The sequence below is a fragment of the Tursiops truncatus genome, chromosome 6 (assembly GCF_011762595.2).
Source record: "Tursiops truncatus isolate mTurTru1 chromosome 6, mTurTru1.mat.Y, whole genome shotgun sequence".
Lineage (NCBI taxonomy): Eukaryota > Metazoa > Chordata > Mammalia > Artiodactyla > Delphinidae > Tursiops > Tursiops truncatus.
The window spans coordinates 47434548-47452422 of record NC_047039.1 but is presented as its reverse complement, the minus strand read 5'-3'; the positions used below and the strand labels follow the sequence as shown (position 1 = coordinate 47452422).

General features: G+C 38.7%; 2 protein-coding genes across 4 annotated transcripts in view; one reads left to right on the top strand and one right to left on the bottom strand.

Moving 5' to 3' along the window:
- The window catches only part of DENND4C (DENN domain containing 4C), a 126664-nt gene extending 116001 nt beyond the window's left edge, over window positions 1–10663 (top strand). For 2 of the 3 annotated variants that reach the window (XM_019934885.3, XM_019934883.3), the window contains 4 exons: window positions 460–577; window positions 6848–6998; window positions 8484–8548; window positions 9006–10663. In XM_019934885.3, coding sequence (XP_019790444.1) covers window positions 460–577; window positions 6848–6998; window positions 8484–8548; window positions 9006–9142 — 471 coding nt within the window. In that variant the 3' untranslated portion in view covers window positions 9143–10663. The remainder of the gene's footprint in view (window positions 1–459; window positions 578–6847; window positions 6999–8483; window positions 8549–9005) is intronic. The other variant, XM_019934884.3, reaches the window with a different exon arrangement.
- A 1961-nt stretch (window positions 10664–12624) lies between these two features.
- Window positions 12625–17358, bottom strand: RPS6 (ribosomal protein S6). Its single transcript, XM_004311068.4, has 6 exons — window positions 17215–17358; window positions 16559–16690; window positions 15832–16042; window positions 15498–15644; window positions 12935–13092; window positions 12625–12813 (listed from the first exon to the last, which is right to left on the bottom strand). The coding sequence occupies exons 1-6, from the start codon at window positions 17218–17220 to the stop codon at window positions 12718–12720; spliced, it is 750 nt and encodes a 249-aa protein (XP_004311116.2). The 5' UTR covers window positions 17221–17358; the 3' UTR covers window positions 12625–12717.
- Window positions 17359–17875: the final 517 nt, after the last annotated feature.

The window sequence follows — 17875 nt, the reverse complement described above, 5'->3', positions numbered from 1 at the left end:
GGGAGACAGTGAGCTCCTAGAACTCCTTCATTTTATGATACTGAATATTGAGAGATACCCCCAACCCCAAACATACATCAGGGGCACAACAAACTTTTAGAGTAGTATAAATTCTATTTTGACTCATTTATTTTAAGTAGTAGTCAGTACAACAAGATAGGAGAAACCATTGCACTTTCTTACCTTAAAATTTGTTTTGATGGAGGTTAATCTTTCTTGTGGCTGCTGTGCCAGTTACCAAGTTGTCATTCAGTCCCTGAAAGTCAGAATGAGAAACATGCACCTCAGAAAATAATAACATTTGTAATCAGATATAAATAAAAATTTTTAAATTTTCTCAGAATTTTAGGTCCAGAATTTTGAAAGAACTCATCTGTTTTATATAATCAAGCTTTGCTAGGTCCACTGGTAATTATTATTATGCTTGGGGTACTAATACTTTCTACTGATCTTTTTTAGCTTCCCCTGTCATCTCTGTCCCAGGATAGCAAACTCGTGTATATTCAGCTGTTATGGGATAATATCAACCTTCATCAGGAACCAGGAGAACCTCTGTATGTCTCATGGAGGAATTTTAGTAAGTAAAATAGAATTAAAGACATAAAACACTCAAACTGGAAACAACCCAAATATCCATCCACAGGTGAATGCATAAGCAAATTTTGGTACAGTCCTTCCACACAGTAGAATACTGTAGCAATAAAGAGAAATGGACTACTGGGGGGAAAAAATAGAATTAAGGAGATGATAGAAATAATTTTGCTTTATTTTTAAATCTTTCATTCATTTTTAGTATCTCCTCAAGATTTTTTCCATTTTAGTTCAAATTTTTTTGCTGTTGTACTGACCCATTTATCAGGGGTGTTTTTGTGATTCTTGTAGTTTATCTGTCAAATACTAATTTGGTTAGGTACTTGGAGAGTAAATTCTCTATAGTGGATGTGTTGGTATAGATCATAATTTTAATTATATGGGTACTGTTCTCAAAGATTCTGGCTTTATTTTTATTTTTTATAAATTTTATTTATTTATTTATTTTTGGCTACATTGAGTCTTCACCGCGGCACACGGGCTTCTCCCTAGTTACGGCAAGCGGGGGCCACTCCTCACCGTGGCACACGGGCCTCTCACTGTGACGGCCTCCCCCGTTGCGGAGCACAGGCTCCAGGCACGCGGGCCTTAGCAGCTGTGGCTAACGGGCTCCAGAGCGCAGGCTCAGTAGTTGTGGTGCATGGGCCCAGTCACTCCGCGGCCTGTGGGATCCAAACCAGGGCTCGACCCCGTGTCCCCTGTGTTGGCAGGCAGACTCCCAACCACTGTGCCACCAGGGAATCCCCTGGCCTTACTTTTAGTTTTTGTATTTAGAACATATTTTTACAAGGGGTTTAAAGGGTTATCCAGTATTCAGAAGCCTTATGAGTCTGTAAGAAACCACAGACAACCCAGTAGGTAAGTGAGTAAATGGTATCAATAGGCAGTTCATGGAAGAAATATTAAAATGCTCTGTTCTATAGGTATACAGTGTACAAAGCTGTTGGTACAGTGATGCATACTGTAAGATTATTTATAATAATGAAAAACTTACGCAAATACCTAACAAGAGAATTGTGATAAATCCACACTATGAGATGTTGGCAACCAAGAAAAAGAATGAGTCATTTGTATATAGGTTCCCGAAGGATGGATTTTCGTTATATATTAAGTGAAAAAAAAAGGCAAGTTGCAGAACAGTATGTGATCTTTTCTCTTTTTTGTAGAAAAACGAAACCAAAAATATTTGTGTTTTTAATGTATGAATAGAAAAAGGTCTAAAACCGTATATGTCCCAAGCTGTTAACAGTACCTGCTCAGAAGAAGAAAGGAAAAGTTCACTCTGGTTTTTTTTTTTTTTTTTTTTTTTTGCTGCGTTGGCTACTCTTCGTTGCGGTGCACGGGCTTCTCATTGCAGTGGCTTCTCTTGTTGCGGAGCACGGGCTCTACACGTGTGGGCTTCAGTAGTTGCAGCATGCAGGCTCAGTAGTTGTGGCTCATGGGCTTAGTTGCTCCGCAGCATATAGGATCTTCCTGGACCAGGGCTCAAACCCGTGTCCCCTGCATTGGCAGGCGGATTCGTAACCACTGCGCCACCAGGGAAGCCCCCACTCTTTATTTTGTATTTTTACTACAATCTTTCACTACTTAGCAGTTTTTTTACTTAAGCTAGAATAAAAGAATCTGACATTTTCCCTTGAAATATGCCAATCACAAAATTATGGCTAAATATATTATAAGCTATTTTTGTCTTTCTGTTGTTGTTTTCCCAGTTCTGATATTTGAATGCTTTTTAAGCAGAAGCAGAGTAACTTTGAAATTTATGCTGGAAAATAATAGAATTATAACTGCCATTTCTTTAGTTGTTTTCCTGCATACCTTGAAATAGATAAGTGTTTTTAAATGTCCTATAATTTGTGGTGAGAATAAAATTTAGAACTCTCAAGAATAGCCTTGTTTCTTTACTTGATTGGCTACTTTAAACAAAGAATTGGTATATAAATAACATTAAAAGATATAATAGAATTGAGTGGTGACTTTTGGAAAAGCAGTATGGGGAGCTATGAAGTCCCATTTCCCAGCGAAACAACCATAATTGGTGAAAGTTATTTAAAAAAAGTGTCTACAGCTGTCGAGCAAATGAAGAAATATTTATTCAAGAAAATATATTGGTCTTCCCTGGTGGCACAGTGGTTGAGAATCCGCCTGCCAATGCAGGGGACATGGGTTTGATCCCTGGTCCGGGAAGATCCCACATGCCGCAGAGCAACTAAGCCCGTTCGCCACAACTACGGAGCCTGCACTCTAGAGCCCGCGTGCCACAAATACTGAAGCCTGCACGTCTAGAGCCCATGCTCTACAACAGGAGAAGCCACCGCAATGAGAAGCCCGTGCACCACAACAAAGAGTAGCCCCCGCTCGCTGCAACTAGAGAAAGCCCACGTGCAGCAACAAAGACCCAACTCAGCCAAAAATAAATAAATAAAATTTTTAAAGAAGAAAATATATTAAATTTCAGTAAAAACGGTGAGTTTCTGTGGCATTTGAGCTACAACTTGCTGCTCCCCACCAGCCCCCAGTCAAGGGCTACAGCATCTCCCTGGGAAAGACAGGTTGCCAGCAGTTCTCATCCTCCCAGCTCTATTCAGTTCCAGGAGACAGGGAGGCTCACTTCCTCCACTCAGCCCCCATGCACTGCCAGCTTCAGCAACCCTCGAATACTGGGTCTCTGATTGTTCTCACAGCGTCTTGCTCATAAGGGAGAGGTTTTATGCCAGGAGAGGCAAGCTAAAACATGAGAGGCAACTGCATCCCTCCAGTACCCCATTCACAAAGCAGGGGAATCATTCCAAGAGAAGGGCCACTGTTCCCAGCTCCAGAGCAGTGGCTGAGAGACAGGCCATAAGAAGAGAGAGCTCTGAAATTCTCCCCAAAGGAAATGACTTTATTTGGGACAGACTGTGGAGAAGTTCAAGCCTGAAAGCACTCTTGGAAAGAGTAGAGATTTGGGTGAGAAGGCCAGCATTACCCTGATACAAAAACCAAAGACATCATAAGAAAACAAAACTAAAAATCTTATCACTTATGAATATAGACGTAAGGATCCTCAACAAAATACTATCCAACCAAATCCAGCAATTTAGAAAAGCGATTGTATACCATGACCGAGTGCTGTTTACGCCAGGCATGCTGTGTTGGTTTGAAAATCAATTAATATATATCATATCAATAAAATAAAGGACAAAATCCATATGATCGTCTGAATAGGCACAGCTAAAGCACTGGACAAAATCTATTGCCCTTTGTTAAAAACATTCAACAAGGGACTTCCCTGGTGGTCCAGTGGTTAAGAATCCACCTTCCAATGCAGGGGACACGGGCTCGATCCTTGGTTGGGGAACTAAGATCCCACATGCTGCAGAGCAACTAGGTCTGCGCGCCACAACTACTGAGCTGGTGCACTCTGTAGCCCACGTGCCACTAGAGAGTCCATGCACTGCAGCAGTGGAGCCCGCGCTCCACAACGAAAGATCCCGCATGCCGCAGGGAAGATCCTGAGTGCTGCAACTAAGACCCAAAGCAACAACAACAACAAAAAAAAAGCCAAGCTAGGAATAGAAAGGAACCTCCTCAACCTAATTATGAGCCTCTGAAAACCCACAGTTGATATCATTTAATGGTAAAAGACTGAATACTTTCCCCCAAGTACAGGAACAAGACAAAGATGTCTGTTTTCATTATTTCTTTTCAACATTGTACTGGAGGTTCTTGCTAGAACAATTAGACAGGAAAATAAAAGGCATCCAAGATAGAAAGGAAAAAGTAAAACTATCTCTACTTGCAGATTATGTCATCTTACATATAGAAAATCCTAAATTAGAAAATCCTAAGGAATACACACACACACACACACACACACACACACACACACACAAAACATATGGAACTTATTAAATAAGCTTAGCAGAGTTGCAGGATATAAGATCAAAACATAGAAATCAACTGTATTTCTATATACTTTCAATGAATAATCCAAAAATTAAAATAATTCCATTTATAATAGCATTAAAAAGAATAAAATTCTTGGGACTTCCCTGGTGGCACAGTGGATAAGACTCCATGCTCCCAGTGCAGGGGGCCTGGGTTTGATCCCTGGTCAGGGAACTAGATCCCACATGCATGCCGCAACTAAGGAGCCCACGTGCTGCAACTCAGGAGCACGCCTGCACCAACTAAGACCTGGTGCAACCAAATAAATAAATAAATATTTTAAAAAAAAGAATAAAATTCTTAGGAATAAATTTGATAAAATAAGTACAAAACTTATTATACTCTGAAAACTAAAATTATTGTTGAAAGAAAGTAAAGACCACCTAAGTAAATGGAAAGAAATCCGATGTTCATGGGCCAGAAAAGTTAATATTGTTAAGATGGCAGTACTCCCAAATTGATCTATAGATTCAGTACAATCTATATCAAAATTCCAGGTGGCTTTTTTATAGAAATTGACAAGCTTATCCTAAAATTCATATGGATTTTCAAGGCACCTAGAATAGCCAAAACAGTCTTGAAAAAGAAGAACAAAGTTGTAGGACTCATACTTCTGAATTTGAAAACTTACTACAAAGCTACAGTAATCAAGAAAGTAGAAAACTGGCATAGGATAGACATATAGGTCAATGGAATAAAGTTGAGTTTCCAGAAATAAACCCTCACATGTACAGTTAAATGCCTTTCAACAAGAGTGCCAAGGACCATTCAGTGGGTAAAGAATAGTCTTTTCAACAAGTAGTGCTGGACAACTGGAACAACATGCAGAAAAAATAAAGTTGGATCTCTTCCTGGTTCACTGCTAATTGGAAGAAAACTAGTGCAGCTGCTTTGGTGTAAATAGTTTCACCATTCCTCAAAATGGTAAACAGTTACCATATGACACAGCAGTTGTATTCTTAGGTATACACCCAAGAGAAATGAAGACATACATCCACATAAAAACTTGTACACTGTTTTTAGCAGCATTTTTCTTAATATCCAAATAATGAAAACAACCTAAATGTTCATTTTAACTGATGAATGGATAAAGTATGGTATATCCGTACAATGGAATATTATTTGGCAATAAAAAGTAGTGAATACTGATACATACTACAAAATGAATTTTAAAATATTATAGAAGCAGCAGCCACGAAAGAGAACAGAAAGTATGATTCCATTTATATCAAACAATCAGAATAGGCAAATCTGTAAAGACAAAATAAGATTAGTGGTCGCCTAGGGCTGAGGGGTTGGGAAGATAGAGTGACTGCTAATAGGTAGATTTCTTTTGGAGGAGATAAAAATGTTCTAAAATTGGTGATGGTTGCCCAACTCTGTGAATTAAGGAGCAATAGTGAAGTTGCATATTATATTTGGGTTATGCTCTAAAATCACAACATAACATGAAAATCAAATCAAATCTGTTTAGCATGTAGAAAAACTAGGATCAAAACCCATAGCAGCCAGTATTTCCTCTTGTATTGTAACAGAGAACTTTGCTATTTCTATGGTCTGAACACAAATGAAATATTCCTAGTTGCCTTTATTAAGGGGCTGGATTGTATGAAAATTACAGTAACTGGCTTTATGACAGACACTTAAAATGAGGCTGACTGGGGAACTTTTGGATACATAGTTCCATCTCAACTAATGTGGGTGTAATAAAATTGTATGGCTGCTGGGATTACCTACAGTATTAAAGTTTTCCCTTTTTCTGGGCCAAGCTCACATTGTTGATTTTTAATGGTACTGTGATTCAAGTATACCACTGAAGCACTTTTGTAATATATGAAATCTGTATAAATATTTGTTCTTAATAATTCTAGAATTACCCTTGTATCAATTAGGATTATATGCTACTGTATTTAATAGAAAACAACAGAATCTTAAACAGGTAAAGATTATTCTCTCACATGAAGAATTTATGAATTAGATACTCCAGGACTGTTAGGCAACTCCTCTGTCATCGGGGACCCAGGCTCCTTACGCTTTGTCTGCTTTTCCATCAGGAAAGATTCATGGTCACAGGATGGCTGCTGGCATACAAGATATCACATTGCAGCCTCAATCAGGAAGCCCTAAGTTCAGGAAAAGGGCAAAGGGACAGGCCTCTCCTATCTGAAGAAAGCAAGAAAAATATTTTTTAGCTGGTCACATTACTACATAATTTTACTTGTGATGGGGAGGTGGTGTTGAATAAAAAATGATACAAATCTGAAAAAAAACTTCTTTAATAATTAGAGTGACTAAATGTATTCTTTTACTGTGTTCTTATTATTAGATTCTGAAAAGAAATTGTCTCTCCTGTCAGAGGAACAACAAGCAACAAGCGCTTTAGTAGAAACCATCAGGCAGAGTATTCAACATAATGATGTTCTTAAACCCATCAACCTGCTTTCACAACAAATGAAGGGAGACATGAAAAGACAAAGGTAATAATCCAGTATTTGGTACTTGATACCATTCGAAATAATTTCATGGTATTTTAAAAATGATTTTTAAAACTATCTCTAGTTGTAAAAGAAACACATACTCATTGTAGAACATCTGATTGTCTTAAAAAGTGCTACCCGAATGCATTCATACTTGATCACAAACATAATAAAAATATCTGGGAAATAGATTAAATTTTAGGAGGTAATTCATTTATGTCTAAAACGTACTGAGTCTTTGTGAAAAATTACTATTCACTGGAAACCTATAAATGTGTTAACATTGATGTTATACATATGTACTGCTCGTTCAGGTCCTGTCACGCATCTTATCTTGTGAGATGTAAAAAAAAAAAAAATATGGGTTTAGGAGTAGAAACAATTTAGGAAGATGATGGAAGCAGTGAATTACAAACGGTATGGAGCTATCCTGATCCTCTTACTATTTATTGTCTGCTAACACGCTTGGATCCGTACTCATCCCAGTCTCAGCATAAATGAATTTTGTGGTGGAAGCTTCAGAAAGAGAGACATAATACCTTCTATCAAACATAAACAGTGTTTCCAGGTGCTCTTCAAGTTTCTAGTCATGGCATCTTTGAAGACAGTCTCAGAAATGATAGGACAAGAATTCATAATGAAAATGGATAGATCCTTCTATAATCTCAACAGTTGAGGTAGAGATTATCTCCTTCACAGCCTGAAGAGCAGCCACTTTCAAGTATCTGTAGTTGAAGGACAGGGAAGGAATATTAGAAATGACATACTATGGCTTCTGGAGCTTCTAAAGAAAGCTGCATGGAGCATCATCAGAATCAGCATTACTCTCTAATTTTTTTTTCTGTAAATACTCCAATCAGTTCATCAGTTTCCCCTTTTGTTAACAAATGAGTCACGAGTCTCATTTTTAAGGTTTCATTTGTAACATTTTTATGTTCGCAAATCAAATAAAGGTGATTTATCCTTTACTGTTGGGTTAAGTAGTAGAGACCACACCATCTTTCATACTGTTTGTGTCCAAGGGTTTTAGACCCCTAACTTACTTAGTCTCTTACTGTGTCATGTGGCAAAAGTCTGCTTTTGTAAATCTGAATTAGAAATTAGAATTAAAAGTTACCTATTATATTGCTAAATAATTACAATAAAGTTAAAATAAGCCATTTTTAGTTATTTCGAATGTGAAGCTTTATGCCCATTAACTTTTTAATTTGAAACATAAGTTTGCAGGAAATTGCAAAGATAGTACAAAGAGTTCCGTTGACCCTTTACCCAGCTTCTCCCAAAGGTGACATAAGTGTACTGTAATGTCAAAACCAGAACACTGACATGGATGGTGGATACATTACTGTTAACTAAAGAACCTAATCTTTTTTTTTTCAAGTATAGTTGATTTACAGTGTTGTGTTCTATCACCATTTTAAAAAACCTTCATAGGGTATTTTTATGCTCTTTGACCATTAATTTTAAAAAATATTTGTTTTATAGGAGTTTATACAGAGAAATCCTCTTCTTATCATTAGTGTCTCTTGGAAGAGAGAATATTGATATTGGTAAGTTCGTCAACTGGGGATTCCTTAAAGGGGGTTTAAGTCTTATTTCTTAAAGAAACTTTTAAAATTTTAATTGGTATGGGCAGATACTCCATTTGCCTTTAAAAAGATTTCTGCCTTTAAATATGCAGTTTAAATATGTATACAAAAATGATTTGGGGCTTCCCTGGTGGCGCAGTGGTTGAGAGTCCGCCTGCCGATGCAGGGGACACGGGTTCGTGCCCCGGTCCGGGAAGATCCCACATGCCGTGGAGCGGCTGGGCCCGTGAGCCATGGCCGCTGTGCCTGCGCGTCCGGAGCCTGTGCTCCGCAACGGGAGAGGCCACAACAGTGAGAGGCCCGCGTACCGCAAAAAAAAAAAAAAAAAAAAATTTGACTACCATTTTTAAATGCATAGCTTTTATTTTATTATTTATTATTAAGAAATACCAACTGTACTTTTGAAAATATCTTTCAGAGGCTTTTGACAATGAGTATGGACTTGCATACAATAGTTTATCTACAGAGATTCTTGAAAAGTTGCAGAAAATTGATGCTCCACCAAGTATCAGTGTGGAGTGGTGCAGGAAGTGTTTTGGAGCACCTCTCATTTAAATAAGATTCACTAGATTTTGGACACAGAACTGGGGGAATAGATTCCATCTGGAGACATTCAAGGTTTGTTTCAAATTACGAATTGGTGAAAACTGAAATGAAGTTATTCTTGGTACAATAGATAATGAAATGTAATTCATACTGAATCATCTCAGAAGGTAAAAATGCCACTAAAATGCCTTAGGGTTTACTGATGTTGAAGATTTACAATTTCTGAACTGTTTTTATCTGCTGAAAATTGGTTTTGCATTTCTCAGTATTTGTAGCAGTTCGATGAGAAACCATATTCATTCTTGGCGTTTTGTCTATATCTGAAGCTATTGAGTTTGGGGAATGGCAAATTAATGTAAACTTGCCTAACCCCAAAACAAACGAAATCTCAATTATAAGAGCAACTATTTGTGTATTGTGTATATATGTGTGGCTGTGTATCTACTCAGCCATATTATATTTATTAAAATTCTTAGATTGCATGTTGCAATAAAGTTTTCTGAAAGGGGGTCTCCAACTATTAAATAAATGACTACTACTAATTCGTATGTAGTCATTAATCTCAAAATTACCTGAAAGTCTGATAACTGCCTTGCCTTTGACTTTAAAATTAATATATATTTTTACCCTTCACGTTTATGTATTAGCTCCCTTAATGGATTGTATCTTGAATATCCAGTTACTTCCTTTCATCCTCTTCCCAGTATCATGTTAATTTGCAACAGCTTTAAAATTGGAATAAATGAGCCAGATAGTTTAAATGAAATTAATCAGCTTCATAATTTACAAAATTAAAATTCTTGTGTATGTCTTTGGGCCAGAAATTGTTCAGGCACATAAACTGTTGCTATTGGTCACTTTTAAAAACCTGTGGGATAACTTGCACTGCACACAGAATTTTATTCTTGTATAAAATTTAGATTTGTACACTTACTATTTGTGCATTTGTAAATACTGTTTTTTAGGCTGAATCAATTGTCTTAAAACGTTAAAGCTTATTAAACTTGTTGCCAGTAGGTTTAAGAAAATCATGACCTCACATGCCTCACTGACATTTATCATGCCTTTCGTTAACACATCCCTTAGGGACAGTAAATTTGCCTTATCTCTCTGCATGCATGGTTTGAAAAGCCAATGATTGTGTGTGCTCGCTTTTACAGTAATTATGCAGATGACTAAATCGGTTGATAATTATTTCCAAATGGTACAGTTAACAGCACACATCTCCTTCCTACCTGCTATAATCTTTTAAAAATTACTATACCAATCTTCCAACATTTCAGGGTTAATAAGACCTATGCAGAATCCTAGTTTCAATTTGTGAAAGTGGTAAGTGAAAGAACTTGTCAGAAACTGTGTACAATTCTCATTGCCTTAAAAATGGATCTTTTGCACTGTCTCAGAGAATATATTTTTGCAACTTAAGACTTGGTACTAGTTTTAATACTTAACACGTATTGCCCCAACAGAAAGTTTGGAATTACTTTGCATATAAAAAAATCAAGGTTGAATAAAATGAAAACTTCTCAAGTTTGCTGTGCTTGTCTTACATTTTTAAGGCTCCTGAAGTGTGTACAGCAATTCAAGCTTTTGTGATCTTCAGAATTCCAGTATTGTCTGTTTTCCCATTTCTCTGTAGTTCTCAATAACTTGAACTAAATTACCAAAGCACTTCCCACTAAAACGACCCTGTGATAAAGATCTCCTTACACATTTAATATTTTGCTATATTGTATCAAATTATAAAATTTCTAATAGCTTTTTAATATTAATCTAAATAACTTAGCCATTATATATTGGAAAGCTTAGCCTGTCATTCAGAAATTGAGACCGATTTGTATTAAAATTGCTTAAAGGCCTTTTCTTGCACCTACCACAGAAAGGGCAGTAAAAACTTGTAGCAAAAACAGACCAAAAAAAAGATTTCAAATCATTATCTATAGATTTAGTAATATCTAGAATGACTGTATGAGACTTAAATCCTGATTAACTTCTGAAAGCGATCTTTCAAATTATGGCAGATTGTTTAGCATAACCTTACACTGCTTTTAGATTTGGTATTAACTGCATCTCAGATTGATTATAGCAACCTGCAGTTAATGATTTAACAATCATAAACAAGTCTGACATGCCTTTGGGATATTCAATTGTTGCCCTTTTCATTTTTGGTATACACTAGTAATACAGGATTCAGTGTCTTTGCAATGTTAAACTCTTAAATCTGCCAGATTTCATAAGCTAGTATAGTCTAGGCCTACCTTACCTATCTGTCCACCTCAGTGACTGTACTCCTCAAAATAAGAAAGCAGGGTGGTTCTCATGTTTTATGCATTAGAATCTACCAGCTACTAGCTAGAATCCTGGGCTTACACCAGACCTGCCTTTTGGCATGTTACCCTCTAGGATTCAGCTGTAGTGTCAGTCCTTCTGGCACTGGGTATCTTTTTTTAAATGCTGTAAATTCAACTTATGACTTTGTCAATTGCCAATTAAGACTTTAAGACTTTTGTAACTTTTTAATATTTCATTAAGAGCTATGGGTGCTGTTCAGCAGAGTAACACAACATTGTAAATCAACTGTACTCCAATTTAAAAAAAAAAAGCTATGGGGCTCTCCTCTATGAATCTTGCTTCAGGGCTGGCATTATTGGCCTAACCTGGGAACTTATTAATGACTGTGGGGCCCCAAACTACCGAATCCTAATCCACTTTTTAGCCAGATCCCCAGGTGATTTTTACACACTTAACTGAAGCACTTCTTCAGTCTCTACATGTTACAGCCGCTTGAAAATTTTACTCACCTGTGGTTAATATATACTCTGGCAAAGGAGCACCTTTTAAAGCCTAATGTGCCTTCTTTTAAGACCCTTCTAGTCTATAATGGTTTGAATGAAGGTTCTTACTGCAAGTACTGTAGAAACCAGACATAGTACATTAGAAAAAGCATACTTTGGGGGCTTCCCTGGCAGTCCAGTGGTTAGGACTCCACACTCTCACTGCAAAGGGCCTGGGTTCAATCCTTGGTCAGGGAACTAAGATCCCACACCCCACAAGCTGCATGTTGCAGCCAAAAGAAAAGTATACTTTCTCTGTGCATCCTTCACTGATGCAAGTGTTTCTAAAAAGAGGTACAGTCAACTCCTTCGCAGTGAAATATAATAAAAACGAGTTGAAGTTTTCTGTTAATGCATTAAATTTGCACTGGTTTTAAAAACTTTGTCAACTATTTTAAAATGGTATCCATTAACTATGCTTTTAACAAGTTATCCTTTTTACATATGACAAACGTCCATCTTCACAAGGGCACTTTTCATGTATCGTGTATAGATCTTTAAGAAAAACTGTATTCCTCAAAATAAAGTGTATCAAAGATTAATAGTCCTAGTCATTTATTTCCCCTATATTGTTCAATGCCTTGCTAAAAAGCCAATGAACATGCTAAGAGTCCTTTCCTGAGCCACCCACCAAAGAAACTCTGTTCTGGCCTCCTCTTCTGTAAGTTTCTCGTTTATTTTATCATCAATTAAAAGTCAATAAAGGAGATGTGATGTCTGATCTTATTTATTTGTTACTCTAAAAACATCTCATTTTTGACTGGACTCAGACTTAGAAGTAGAAGCTCTCAGAGAGGACAGCCTCCGTCTCTTGGCAATCTGTTCCTGGCGTTTTTCTTTGGCCTCCTAAACAAAACCAAAAAAATAAATAAATAAAAAAGGGCAGTTAATGCTTATCTAGATTAAAAATGCAAATCCAAGGCCAGGCCTATCCCCCCACCCCCCAACACACACACTGAGGACTTACCTTCATTCTCTTGGCCAAAAGTTTAGCATATTCTGCAGCCTCTTCCTTATTTTTCTTAGTACGCTGTTTCTTCAGAGCAATTCGCCGACGTTTGTGTTGCAGAACACGTGGAGTAACAAGACGCTGAATCTTGGGTGCTTTGGTCCTAGGTTTCTTACCTAAAAATTCAGATAATGACTCAATCACCTCAATAATACCCTTGTTCAACAGGACCCACATTTACATTTTTAAAGCATTAGAAACAGATTCAAACTCAGTAGTTCCTATGAAAACTTATTTGTATGAGACAGTTTACTAGGGACCAGTGTTTTCCTATACCAATAGCTTGGATGTCAAGTTCAAGATCATACGTAAATTCAGCATAGTAATAGGTTACTTTGCTGAACAGTTGTAAGTCATACCCCATACTTTTTTCTGTTCACTTTGATTTCCCTTCCACAATTACATTGTCTTGGGAGGATAGTATATCTCTGTACCGTTAAGACACATGAGCATTATTTCAAAAGAGTATTAACCGCATATTTAACTTGTCATGAAAACTAAGTAAAGCATTAACTGCATTCCACCATGCTCCTGGAGTGAAACTCAACATCAGACTGAATGAATGAGCGAACGAATGAATGAATTTATTTGTTTGTTTGTTGGTGGTGCTGCCCGGCTTGCAGGATCTTAGTTCCCCAACCAGGATTGAACCTGGGCCACCACAGTGAAAGCAGAGTCCTAACCACTCGGCCACCAGGGAATTCCTGAGAATATCTTCATTTAGCCTGTCTGATTTATAATCCAAAATCCTCTGGATTATAAATCTGCTTCAGAACAGGAGTCTTTTCAGATGCAGTGATTTTAGTTTGTGGACACCTTCTGGGAGCAATAAACACTTCAGATAAATATTCTAAGACTAAATGCTCAGTTGTTCAGGTTCTGCTAAAATAAAAAACCCTTTGGAATTATAAAGAAAAAAAGAACCATCTTAACAAATGTCTGTTAAGTGGCACTTAGTACACTAATGATATTTCCAGGGGTGCAACTGCAGGGAACTACCATATATTTGCCAGTTACTTCACTGAAAGTCATACCCGGCACACAGTAGGTGCCCAGATATTTCGTATGAGTGACCAATGAGCACTTACCATATACCAAGTATTAGCTTATTTAAGCCCCCAGTCCTGAAAACCAAAACCCAAGCAAAATTTTTCAGATCTGTCAGGAAAACCCAACCCAGAACTAACATGCTATTTATTCCACTTATTATAAATGTTCATACAATTTACTACAGAAATATCATTACTGAGCATTGCTGCTGCAGACCTCACTACTGATGAGTTATCTTGCCTAATAAACAATATACTTCTTAAAATATAAAACACCAAGGTTCCTAAAAACTAAAAATTGAGTTCCCATATGATCCAGCACTCCCACTCCTGGGCATATATCCAGACAAAACTGTAAGTCATAAAGATACACGCCACCCCTACGTTCCTCGCAGCACTATTCACAATAGCCAAGACAGGGAAACAACCTCAATGTCCACCGACAGATGAAGGGATAAAGAAAATGTGGTAGGCATATACAATGCAATACTACTCAGGTACAAAAAAGACATAATGCCATTTGCAGCAATGTGGATGGACCTAGAGATTATCATACTAAATGAAGTTACAGTAAGACAAATACCATATGGTATCACTTACATATGAAATCTAAAATATGACACAAAGAACTTTACAAAACAGACTCACAGAGAACAGACTTGTGGTTGCCAAGGGGGAGGGATGGATTTGGGAGTTTGGAATTCAGATGTAAATTATTATACGTAGAATGAATAGACAAGGTCCTACTGCATAGCACAGGGAATTATATTCAATATCCTGTGACAAACCATAATAGAAAAGAATATGAAAAAGAATGTACATACATATAACTAAATCACTTTGCTGTACTGCAAAATTAACACAACATAGTAAATCAACTACACCTAAATAAATTTATATACATATGAAAACCCCCAAACCCCAAACACTTGTACCCTGGTATTTTGAATAAAGTTTCTTTCCAACTTCTAATTCTCACAACTCTACTGCTATCCACATTCCAGTTGAAGTAAACGAAGGCCAGAAGTTAAAGCAACTTAAGTGGATGAAAGCATGTATTTCTTTGGTAAACAAAAAAATTAAAACCACTGATATAGAAAGAAAGCAAGTTGTGGGGCGGGGGTGTGTGTGAGAGCACATTCAATAACAACCCCCGAGTTTTCTGTCATTCTTTCAACTCCTAACCCCAAAGCAACGAACTTAAAATGTCTCATAAGTTATCTCTGAATGAACTTATACATCAGTGACCCAAAGGCAAATTTCCAAGAAAAATTCTATCACTCTAGAGGGCACTGGATATAATAAGGATTCATACCAACTGCACGTCTTGACCCTCTCTCTCCCCCACTATCTTCCTAAAAACTCAGATTCTAGGTAACTAGTAGGCACATTTTTATCTTCTAACATGCACACAAAACGCTACGACGAATCAGTGAAATTAAGCAAGCCCTAAACTGCATAATCCCCCATACCTTCTTTGTTTAGGGGCTTTCTCACAACATACTGGCGGACATCATCTTCTTTAGAGAGATTGAAAAGTTTGCGGATTCTGCTAGCTCTTTTGGGCCCCAGGCGACGAGGCACAGTAGTATCAGTGAGTCCAGGAATATCCTTCTCCCCTGAAAGAGAAAAATGAACAGACGTTTTAATTCAACAACCTCCTTACAAACAAGAACCCTAAATTGTTCAGGCATTGTTAAAACAAGTCCACTGGTCAAAACTGTGGATACTGCAAATCAAACAATCAATCGACAATCAGCTTTAAATCAGTGTGGACAAAAATTAACTCAAGAATAAAAATCTCACCTTTTTTTACAATGACCAAATTGAGAACGCTCAGATTGGCATCCACAATGCAGCCCCGTACAGATTTGCGCTTTCTTTCTCCAGTCCTCCTTGGTCTGTAACAGGAATGCCCCTTACTCAGTAGCAGGCGGACTCGCCCATGGGTCAAGACACCCTGCTTCATGGGGAAACCCTGTTTGTCGTTCCCACCACTGATTCGGACCACATAACCCTGGAAGAGAACACAATGACACATTATAGAACAAAAGACTGTGGCCTCCAACAAGTACACTTCATTAAGACCAATCTGAAACTTAATAGCTTTCTCTGGTCACTGAATTTTGTCTTTACTTCCAGTTTCCCAAGTTCAATTAGCAAAGTCCTTTCAATCAAGCTACTTCTAGCCGATGCTTTACCAGAGTTAACAGCTCTTGGGGGAGAAAGACTATGTTAAGGAACAAAGCATCAATGAACCATAAATAAATTTAAAAAAACCCTTCTTGGCACTTTTCAAAAAAAAATGGAGACCATTAGCTTGCGGGGCAAGAACTATGTATTTTTTCACGAACATAACCCTGACAGGATATGGCTCCACGTTATAAAGTGACATCTGGAAGTAACTAAAGCCAAGGTCAGAAGACAGAACCCGAGTTTGAACCCCATAACATTTACCAATTACCAACAGCGTTTACCATCTCTCTTAAATATTCTAACAATTCAATTCGGCAGTCCGGCAGGCCACTTTTACCTTCCATTCTTCACCCAGAGCGTCAGCAGCAACTTCTGTGGCCATACGCTTCTCATAAAAGGTTCGAAGTTTTCGTTCATCGTCCACTTCAATGAGTTTCTGGCAGCCAGTGGCCGGGAAAGAGATGTTCAGCTAAAAATTAAACGGGGGGGAAAGAACTTCATGAAAATCGCAGAACCACTACAAAGATTATTCCACTGCAAAAAGCCTTTCCTGTCACCCACACACAACTAACAGAAAATTTGATACTACTCACTAAAGCATGTGTGTACATAAGACCGCGCAAGACACACTGCACTAAAAAAGTAGGACACATCTTTCAAGCCTCGCGGAATGACGCCAGGGCGAAGGGCGCTGCGCAGCCGCTGCCCCTCTCGGAGCAAGAAGCCCGACCTACTTGCTACCAACCGGGCAGCAGGGCCGCCTCTATCCCGGCTGGGGGGCAGGACGCCACCATGGCGCTCCCCGCCCGGCGCAGCTCCAGCTGCAATCGCTCGCCATCCGCTCTCCCAAGGAGCTCCGGCCCCAAAAGAGCGATCCATCTCCTGTCTCAGGCCCTTCTCCATCCAGAGCCAGGATTCTGGAGCGCAGCGCCGTATTCTGGGGCTAGATCCACATTACTCAAACCTAGCGCAACACCCGCCACCAGTCCCCACCTTCATTCTGAAGCTGCCGACCGCCTCCGAGGCGCCACGAAAAAGAGACCAAACTTCCGCTTAGCCCAGGTCACATAGGCTCTTCCAGTTCTCGCGAGACGGTCAGACGCCTGGGGTAGCGGAAATGAGCGTGGGTAGGCGGCACTTCCGGGGGTGGGGCTAATCAGCGGTGGGCGGTGTTAGTGAGGCAGCGCAGGTCTAGTTCCGAAGGTTAGTCTGTCCACTCCTTGTTCTTTCCGCCGTCGTTCTGGGTCAGAGAGCATCCCCGCTCGGCCCCGGCCACTGCTTCTGATGACACCAAAGAGGGAGAGCGGGATCGGAGTCCGGCTCTCCTGGGCTGTCTTGTACCTCAGCCTCCGTCCGAAGATTTCCACTTTAGGAGCGTGCCCTTCCCTGGTTCCGGCTGTTCAGAACAAGACGCCTTGAAAGCTGTGGTTTGTTTTTTCCTTAAATACTCGATCATCCGCTTGTCCTCTAACCGCTGCAGTCATCGTTCTACCACAGAATGATACACTCAGCCACCCTGTCACCCAAGCCAAAAACCATAATTACTCCAAGTCCTGGTACCTCCTAAATAGTCTCCCTGCTTTCTGTCTTGCCCCTGCGATCTTTTTAAAACGCAAAATTCTATCACTCCCTTTCTGGAAATGCACCATTTATT